This window comes from Vespa crabro, chromosome 5 (assembly GCF_910589235.1).
Source record: "Vespa crabro chromosome 5, iyVesCrab1.2, whole genome shotgun sequence".
Lineage (NCBI taxonomy): Eukaryota > Metazoa > Arthropoda > Insecta > Hymenoptera > Vespidae > Vespa > Vespa crabro.
Genome location: NC_060959.1, coordinates 3,950,268 through 3,960,364, shown reverse-complemented (window position 1 = coordinate 3,960,364; position 10,097 = coordinate 3,950,268). Strand labels below are relative to the sequence as shown.

General features: G+C 27.0%; 2 protein-coding genes across 3 annotated transcripts; one reads left to right on the top strand and one right to left on the bottom strand.

Annotated features, from left to right (window-relative positions):
- The first annotated feature begins 180 nt into the window (after window positions 1-180).
- On the top strand, window positions 181-2,877 carry LOC124424241 (growth hormone-regulated TBC protein 1-A). Of its 2 annotated transcripts, XM_046963017.1 has the most exons (8): window positions 181-415; window positions 556-588; window positions 826-1,027; window positions 1,150-1,380; window positions 1,477-1,637; window positions 1,781-1,889; window positions 1,979-2,164; window positions 2,278-2,877. In XM_046963017.1, the coding sequence occupies exons 1-8, from the start codon at window positions 396-398 to the stop codon at window positions 2,383-2,385; spliced, it is 1,050 nt and encodes a 349-aa protein (XP_046818973.1). In that variant the 5' UTR covers window positions 181-395; the 3' UTR covers window positions 2,386-2,877. The 2 variants fall into 2 exon arrangements, with proteins under 2 accessions (XP_046818973.1, XP_046818974.1); XM_046963018.1 differs by lacking the exon at window positions 556-588 and having other exon boundaries at window positions 185-415.
- Window positions 2,857-4,179, bottom strand: LOC124424242 (mitochondrial import inner membrane translocase subunit TIM14). The gene is made up of 3 exons (XM_046963019.1): window positions 4,054-4,179; window positions 3,257-3,391; window positions 2,857-3,172 (listed from the first exon to the last, which is right to left on the bottom strand). Exons 1-3 carry the CDS (start codon window positions 4,054-4,056, stop codon window positions 2,960-2,962), a joined length of 351 nt encoding a protein of 116 aa, XP_046818975.1. The 5' UTR covers window positions 4,057-4,179; the 3' UTR covers window positions 2,857-2,959.
- Between the last annotated feature and the right edge of the window lie 5,918 nt (window positions 4,180-10,097).

Below are 10,097 nucleotides of genomic sequence, written 5' to 3'. Positions count from 1 at the left end.
CGAAGAAATTTTTATTTTTTTTTATTTTAACGTTAATATATTTATTTTATACTATTATCTTTATAATATTTTTGTTTAATTATGCTATGTAATAATATTATATATTACGTAATCATCATCAAACAAAAAAATCTAAAATTTGATTAGTTATCAACAAAGCAAATCACATCGTTTCATCATTTTGTAATAAAAAAAATTAAAAAATCATATTAATCTGTACGTTTTAATCACAGAATCTATTTAATAGTTTTATGCGCGTGTCTACTAGGCTACTCTATATAGGATATTTCATAGATGTAATATATATATAGTGAATCATTGTCATCTGTGTATATAGTACATATATCCCAATACATTTGCGACTGTAAATTGACACCTATCGTCGTACTTAGGGTATGGCAAGTTCATGTTTTAGGTGAGTGTGACTCTGATGCTGTGTTTCTTAATTGTTTAATATCGTTCTACATTTGTTTTATATATATACATATAATTAATGTATTGCCAGTTGTAAAGTCTGATATATGTTCTTTATTACATTTATCTGATCTTCTTGAGGTTATATTTATTGTACTCGCTTGTTAAATCGAAGTAAGTAAATAAAAATTGTGTTCTATTATATTTTATTAATATATTTAATTAGTTATTGTTAAAACTGAATATATTAATAATGAAAGAAAAAAAGTAAGTGTAACCATACACCTATAGAAATTAAATTTAAACAAATTTAAAGATTTTTTATAATTACACTTTAATTCATTCCATTAGAATGTATATTTTTTGTTTGTAAGTGCATGCACATAATTTGGAAGTTATATGTGTTTATAGCAACGTGGACGAGTATGGCTTTGAACGACCCCAAAATTTTGATTATGAAACGTATGAAGAATTTATGTCCGAATATCTTAAAGTACTTGCAAAACGTGCCAAAAAATGGGCAGAAATTATCGGCGAAGGAAAATCTTTACAACGAAGTATTATGATAAAAAGATATGTTCGTAAAGGTATTCCAGGAGAATATAGAGGTCTGGTAAGGACTTTATATCAATTTATATAATTTATTTAATGGAATTTGCAATTAATTTTCAATAAGTTATTAACATATATTAACTAAATACATATTAACTATTAACTAAAATTTTATTCATACAGGTATGGCTTTCCATTAGTGGAGGGGAAGAGATGAAAAATGCAGCGCCTGATCTTTATGAAAAATTGTTACAACCACCACATAATGCAGAACTTGTTTCTGTTATAAAAACTGATCTCCCACGAACTTTTCCTGACAATATTTTTTTTAATAATATTGAAAATCAACAACATCAATTATACAATATTTTGTTAGCATTTGCTCATCAAAATAAAACTGTCGGATATTGTCAAGTAAGGTTTTACTCATGTACTTCCATGTAAAAAATAATAAAATTATAAATACTTTTTAAATATTTTCACATATCAAACTTATTTTTTCTTTTTTAGGGTCTTAATTACATAGCAGGATTACTTTTATTAGTAACTAAAAGTGAAGAAACAGCATTTTGGTTATTAAAAGTATTAATAGACAAAATTTTACCAGATTACTACACTCCAACAATGGACGGACTGCTTACCGACATAGATGTATTGGCAGAATTAGTTAGGTAAAATAAACACAAATTCTTTCAGCCATTAAATTCATAGTAATTCTTTCCAAATACGAATAAGAATTTGTTTCTATGAATTGTATAAAACTAGACTATTGGCCAACACATTGGGATATTCTACATTTATAATCTCACTCTAGAATAAAGATGCCGGACATCTATCAACATGTAACAAATTTAGGATTACCATGGCCAGTGATTACAACGAAGTGGTTCGTGTGTTTATTTGCAGAAGTTTTGCCAATTGAGGTAAAAATAAATGATTTTTTAAAAATATTTCTTTAACTTTAATAATATTAAATAAATAATATCCACACTTAATTATTTGAAATTTACAGACAACATTGCGTATATGGGATTGTCTGTTTTACGAAGGTACGAAAATAATATTTCGTGTCGCACTGACACTTATAAAACGGAATAAAGATAATTTATTAGCTTGTCAAGATTTTACTTTGCTAGCTGAGTGTTTTAAAGAAATTACAAAAGATAGTATTGTTTTACAGTGTCATGATTTCATGCAGGTAAGATATTTTATCATGTAATTAAAAATATAAAGTATAATAATTTTTTTAAATATGTGTTAATGACTACATAAAGATATATTAATTTGAATATTTGTCTAAATTTTTGCTAGAGTATTTTTAAAGTACCTGGATCACTGCCTGGTAGCACAATAGTTAAATTACGAACAAAAGTTACACAACGACGTATGGAACAAAAAGAGAATAAGTTAAGGCGATAGTATCTATAAAAGGATACCATTATCCACCGAAATAATCTAGTCCTTAATTCTTGTTTCAAAATTGATATAATAAAAGTAAACTTGTATAATTAGATAAGCACGTAGCAATGTTGTAAATATACATTCAAAATTAGAGTGTTACAAAATTGCATTGTAATATATATATATATTAATTGCCTTATTTTTGACCGAAGGTATAAATGACTTTATTGTAAATTTATTATGATAAAGACAAGCACGTACGATATAAAATCTTTATGCAATACAACAAAACACATAACATGGTCTACAATTTTGTAGCTCCTTTCATTTTATGTATATTATTCCACATTTGATTTTGTATTTGTGATTAGACATAAAATATATTTTAAGAATTACATCTAGTATAATTATCTTAAATGTACATATTAAATTGTAATGTAGCCTCGCAATGAATGTACAATACAAAGAATTTATTTATTAGACATTAAATTATTTGCAATATATAGTTTATATTTTTATGTACACTGAAATTTGTTTTCTTACAAGAAAATTCATTAGATACATATACTAATCTAATTAAATTATTATTTAATCATTTCTCTAATAAATCTTTAGCTTCATTTATCTTTGCTGCAAGATATGGAGAACCACCTCGATCAGGATGATTTACACTCATTACTTTTTTAAAATTTTCTTTTACTTTTGCTTTACTTGCGGTAGGTGGAACTCCTAATATTAAACTAGCTTCCCGCTTGGTCATCTTAGATTCAAAACCACCTTTATAATATTTGCTGTTTGCTAATGACTGATATATAAAGAAATAATATAATGTAATAAACTAAATAAAATTCATTCTTATTTGAGATAAGTAACAAAAATAAATAAATACTTGAGAATCCAATTGTGATATATTTTTCAAAGCTTCTGTCATCCTTTGAGAAAAAACTGGCATATTTTTAACCACATAGCGTCCAGCAAAACCTGCCACAGCAAGACCTAACCCAGTTACTATTACTGTAGTAGCCTAAAATAATATATAAAATATCGATAAAATCTATAAAATAAATACAGCAAATTATATATATATATGTGCAATCAATTAAATATTTTAATAATCAACTCTTATATGAATTTCAGTTATAAATTATATGGTAACTATATATTAAAGAATGATTTCTAATTACCCATCATTATTATCGCATTACTACGATTATAGGAATTATTTATTTCAAATTATAATTATTATTACTAGCGATTATTTCATTTGTTATTTCTTTACTATTACAACCCATATATGAAATCATTACACAATATTGCAACACAAAATCACTTGAAACTATAAATACAATATGAAGACATAACCTACGAATCATTAAGTCTAATCTTCTGAAATTCTTAAAGAAACAAATAATTGGCGATTTATAATTATATATCTATATTTACATGATTGTTTAAACTAATTAAAACTTAAAATATTTTATATACACGAAACATGTTATATTAGAACATTTCGAAATGATATCGTATAAAATACGTGTTTAATGTCTTTCCATTTCTTACCATCGTGTGTGAACATCAAAATTAAAATCAATTTACTTAAATGATTCTAAGAATATATATTGTAAATCGATAACTGTATAAATAAATCATAAATTGTATTTTCGTTAATTTCTCAGTTTTTCTTACCATTTTACAAAAGATTTTGAAACAAGGTGAACCTTGTCACGAACCAAGATTTCGTTCATTCGTAATTTGCGGTAAAACTAACCTAGACTACTCTGAGTGAAATTAAGTTATTATATATCATAGTAATTGTAACAATCAGCAGATGGAAGCACTTACATCATTGATTACAATTTACTTTCACGAAGGTCAATCTTTTTATCTCTAAACGTAGTTTATTCGTAAATAATTCATTAGAAATAAAATTCGTTAGATTTGTTGAAAAAAAACATAAAATTATTTTTCATGTTAATATATATAATAGATCATATAAAATATTTATGATAATTAAAGAATAATTAATATAAACTTTTTATATATTGAATATTAGAATTAATATATATGTACGTGTGTACGTGTAAAATAATTATATAAATATGTATAAAGTTTATTTAAAAATTAAGGATTGCGAGATATTTTTTAAATTAATTCGGAAATGTATATTGAACGATTAGTGAAATAAAATTATAATTGAACATTTAGTTTAGCTTCAATAACTAGTCAGTTTATTATTATCTTCGGTGATAATAAATTAAATACAGTAAGTACGAGAAGATCGAACATAATAACGTTTAGATATATTAATTTCACATTGTCAATTAATATTAGCGTCTTTTATTAATATATCCTATGTTTTCTTCATTATCTTTTTTCTTTGACGATTTCATTTAATTATAAATTAATTAAATAATTTTCTATATACGTTTTTAATTTCTCTTTTCATATATCTGATATTTTTCTTTTCTTAAATTACATAATTAAGCATAAAAATATTATTTACATTTTCTCTCCCTATTTCATTAATTCTCTCATACATATTTTTGTTCTAAGAAATCCTATATATCTAACAATAAAAGAATCGAAAATAAGTCATCGACGACTTACGTAAAGATAAAAAAGACTATAAGAAATATTATAACATCGTGCGAAACATCAACCAAAATAATAAAATTATCTCAAATAGAAACGAAAAAGATATGACGAAAGTAATTACGTTTTTCTAGTGTGTATATATACACACACACACAGATATTATATATATGTAATTCCACTTGACATTGGTAGTACGAAATTTACGTTATCGAAATTTACCTTTCCGTTTTACAAAACAATTAAAATTGTGTAAAGAAATAGAAATTTACTATTTACTGTTTTACTATTGCTCATTTAATTACATACATTGCGAATTTATTATTAATTCTCTCTCGCTCTCTCTCTCTCTCTCTTTCTCTCTCTTTCTCTTTACCCCATTCTCTCTCTGTTTCGCACACATTTCCGTTAGAAAAATATCTTATCAAAATAAAACAAAGTTTCAGAAAAATAAAACAAAACTAAACAAAATAAAATGAAAATAAAAATAAAATCTGTCCAATATAAAAGATGGATAAAACGGATTATAATTTCAATCGATACTAATTGTTCGATCTCCGATGATCACGATCCTGTTCAATTAAATTTACATTTGAAAGATTACAATAAGAGAGCGAGAATGAGAGAGAGAGAGAGAGAGAGAGAGAGAAAGAGGAAGAGAGAGTGAGAGTAAGAGAAAGAGAAAGAGAAAGAAAGTAATATGACATTAAATCGATATAACTATCGAATCTCATTCGTTCTCTTGAAGATGATGTTTCGTGATTTTCACCGTGAACACGACGATTTAGCCATGACGAGAAAAAAGGAAAAGGAGAAGAGAAGAGAGGAGGGATCTGATAGAAAGAGAAAGAGAAAGAGAAAGAGAAAGAGTGAGCAGAATTGCGTAACTATAACAGAGCTGGGATCTATATTTTAACTCGCGTTTTGTCGTAAGAGCAGCTGCTAGTTGGAGTCTTCCCTTTCAAAAGCTTGCCTTTACGTGTTAGTATATAATCGGAGTTACAGAGGCAACGAACGAAGATGGAGAACATGGTATATTCGGATGAAAAAACAAAGACGAAGAAAAGGCACCAAGGTGCAAAGAGAAGCCTCCTGGGTGGACGACCAACATATTTATAGTCACGCGCGACTTTACTCTCTTACATTCAAATGTATATACAATCTATGAATGTATCTATGTATGTGTATGCATGTACGTACGTGTATATATATATATATTTTTGTATTTTTGTAAAACTTATACCTGGATATAATAAGCGACAATGCTGCTATATTCACAAATTAGTTTTATCTTCAAGATAGTTGCATCATTGGCTTATATACACAGATGTGGTAACTCGATTATAAAAAAAAAATTCTTAACGCGTAAATCCTCTTGGTACACAACACATAATACAAAACACACATCACACGCGCGTGCGCGCACACACACGCATGCATATACCTCCCGAAAATCGTATAACTCATTTTCTTTTAGTTTTATGAGAGATATTAGAAATGTTATTCAATCTTATAAAGTTTGTCGGTTTAAGATAAAATACATCGGTTTTTATATTTATACTTCTTCTTACTCTATTAATGATGATAATGATAATAACAATAATAATAAAGTTTGCCTTCTTTTCATATGTTAAATCTGAAATTTTTGACAGAATTACAATGATTATCCTTAGATAAAATTTTTCAAATTCTTCAAATATTTTTATTAACTATAATATATACTACTGCTTATCATGAATATTTACCCTGTAGCGATAAATCCATCCGTATGATTCAGTAAATAACCTTATGCCGAATGTAATAAAATAATTCTACGTAAATATAAGATTAACGAAAATAAAGAGAATTCATTGTTAAACGAAATCATTTTATTTATATTTTAATTGTTACTCAAATGTATTTACATATATGCAGATACCAAAGAGAATAATGTAAAATTAAGAAAAATAATTATTTATAAAACACAGTTTAATAATAATTAACCAAACAATTAGAAATTTGTAAAAGTAAGGAGATATTTTTATTATAAAACATTAATTAATTTTAAAATAAAAAGTGAAATGAAAAGTATCTCGAAGATAAAAAAAGATAAAACATTTTGTAAGAATGAAAGAAATTTCACTGTATCAGAAAGATAAGCTCTAATTTATATTCGAAAATAGGTAAATTAATACGAACAAAAAACCGATTGACTGATGTATGTATATATATTTATATTTTAAATTGCAATAAAATTGAGAGCGATCCTTTTCATTTCAGAGAATAAGGATGTTTTTATCTATCGACATTCTTAGTTCTCCTGCATATCCAAAGACTGTGTCTAGTGCTGTCCTCTACGATCTAGTTTTATAGTTGGTAGTCTGCTTCATTAGAAAGGTAGATACTCTATCTGATATCGAAAGGAAGCAACATAATAGCAGATCCTATAGTGTAAATAGCGACTATCGGTAATACTAATCGTTACGTTACAATATGGAGTAAATATTTACATATGTGTATATGTACGTGAGTATGTAAAGTATGTAATATATAATATATCCATATTTATACAATGCTTTTTATTTTTTTCCTATATATATAATTATCGTTTTTTTATGGCTATTATGGTATGTCTATTATTTTATTGTCTTTTGTAACAGTTAAATAATTATATAGCTAACAATGATATTGAAAAGGTCACAGAACGTAAAAATAGGTTAATTGTAATAATTTTATGATTAGTTAAAAATGCTTAAAGTTACCGGAAGAACGAGTACTTCGAGGGAAGAGAGAGTAGTATATTAGTGTAATGTGTATCCGTGTGCTCTGGTTACTTGTTAGAATATAACTTCGTCTTTCTAATAAATTTTTGTCGATTTAAATGTAATTTATATTTTAATAATATCCTACATATTTCATATCGGCGAAGAAAATATAAATTTCGTTAAACGGAAGTAAATGGTATTTAACAATTTGAAGTGCTTAACTAATGTAACATATACAGCGCTATTCAAAGTTACTCTTCTAATTAGCTTAATCGGTCTTAATCAGTAAAGATGAATAAAACAAGAAACAAACATAATTACTATTATTATTTGGTATTGCATTTTAAGTCATCAATTCGTACCACTAATGTGTATACAGCGCTATTCAAAAATACTCTTTTAATTAGCTTGAAATAGCTTAACATAGTTTACCCGAATTTAGCGAGTAAAGATGAATAAACTAAGAAACAAATATTATTATTATTGTTGTTGTTATTATTATTATTATTATTTGGTATAATATTTCAATCGATCAATTCGTACCGTTAATATATGTACAGCGCTATTCAAAAGTACTCTTCTAAATGGCTTAACATAGCTTAACCTAGCTTAACCAGGTTTAACGAGTAAAAATGAATAAACTAAAAAACAAATATTATTATTATTATTATTATTATTATTATTATTATTATTATTATTTGATATAATATTTTAATCGATCAATTTATACTGTTAATATGTCTACAGTACTGTTCAAAGTTACTTTTCTAATTATTTTAATATAGCTTATCTAATTTAACTGGGTTTAACCAGACAAGATGAATAAACTAAGAAACAAACATCATTATTACGATTATTATTATTATTTTGTATAGTATTTGAATTGATTAATTCATATCACTAATATATATAATATATTTAATATAATGCTATTCAAAGTTACTCTTCTAATTAGCTTGATTAGTCGTAATCGTTAAAGATAAAAAAACAAGAAACAAACATCTTTATTACCATTATTTTTTGATGTTGCATTTTAATTATTCAAATTTGTGTCGCATCTTAATGAAGAGCGATGCAGTTAATAATAAATTACATATGACCCATTTATTTGATGTAACAAATATGTAATGAACTTTCAAGCGTAGACCGATATCTATCGATATACGAATCGAAACACACAAGTCGAAAGTGGAAAATCGATTCTGAATTCAAATGAAAGTATAGTTAGAGAGGAAAAACAATAAGAAGAGAGAGAGAGAGAGACGTATACATATATATATATATGTATAGATGTATATACATATATACGTAGAGACAATTACGTTCGCAGGCAACTAATCAAATAGATACAAGCACGCATATGCATATGTATATAAATATGAAGTGTAATGTCTCTCGTAAAGACCCTTGTAAAAAATTAAATTAAGATGAGCATACGTTTTAGGTTAGTCGTTGTTATGTATGTATCTATGACAAACTTTAGTCGAAAAGTATCAAACATACGTGCAATCGATAACACAGTGCTTCTTTGAAGCGCTTCCCTTTAACTTTTTCAATGCCGACTTCTTATTCGAGAACAATGGACGATGTATGCAAAAAGAAACGTGAAAAGCTTCGAACGGTATATATGGTAAGCGTATATGCGTACGTGTATATGTGTTTGCATAGAATAGCTACGTTCGCTGAACGTAGAACTAAATTACGAAAAAAGGAATGAATTTCAAAATAGAAAAAGAAAAAAGAAAAAACCAAAATCAAATCGGATCAAATCGAATCAAATCGAATCGAATCGAATCGAATGAAATCAAATCAAATCGCGACGTGTCTGTATACTACGTGCGTAGACTTTCATGCGGGACGATCAGCTGTTAGCAAGTTAGCATGACCCTTCCTTTTATGCCATCTTCGGCATACTCGCGTTATCATTAGTTTTAAGTTCTAACTTGATCACCATCTAACGTTCACGCCACGCAACCGTCGCAACATATATACGGTGCATTTATAACCTCGCTCTACCAAGCGATTAAATTTCGTAACCGACTCGTTTAGTGAGTTTCTCGACGACACTGCAACAACTCTCTTTCTCTCTTTCTCTCTCTCTCTCTCTTTCTTCCTACCTCCTCCTTCCCTCCTTCCTCTGTACCTCTTTCTCTTTACCTCTTTCTTTTTACCTCTTCCTCTCTCTTTCTCTTTCTCTATCTCATTCTTGTTTTCTCTCCCACCATTTACCACCAATCCTACACGACAGAACATGTAAATACATATATACATTTTTTATGGATGTATGCGTAAGTACATTTTTACGTTTACGTCTATACGCTTTGTATCATATGTTTATCTTACTTTTTTATCTTACACATAGAGAACGTTTATCAATTATATGTTTATTTTACA

What these genes read in the sequence shown, in the direction of transcription:
- LOC124424241 (XM_046963017.1), top strand. Translation starts at nt 396, where the DNA reads ATGGCAAGTTCATGTTTTAG. An exon ending in AAACTGTCGGATATTGTCAA is followed by an intron (nt 1,381 to 1,476) that starts GTAAGGTTTTAC and finishes TTTCTTTTTTAG; the next exon opens with GGTCTTAATTACATAGCAGG. An exon ending in AGTGTCATGATTTCATGCAG is followed by an intron (nt 2,165 to 2,277) that starts GTAAGATATTTT and finishes AATTTTTGCTAG; the next exon opens with AGTATTTTTAAAGTACCTGG.
- LOC124424242 (XM_046963019.1), bottom strand. An exon ending in TATCACAATTGGATTCTCAA is followed by an intron (nt 3,173 to 3,256) that starts GTATTTATTTAT and finishes TTTATATATCAG; the next exon opens with TCATTAGCAAACAGCAAATA.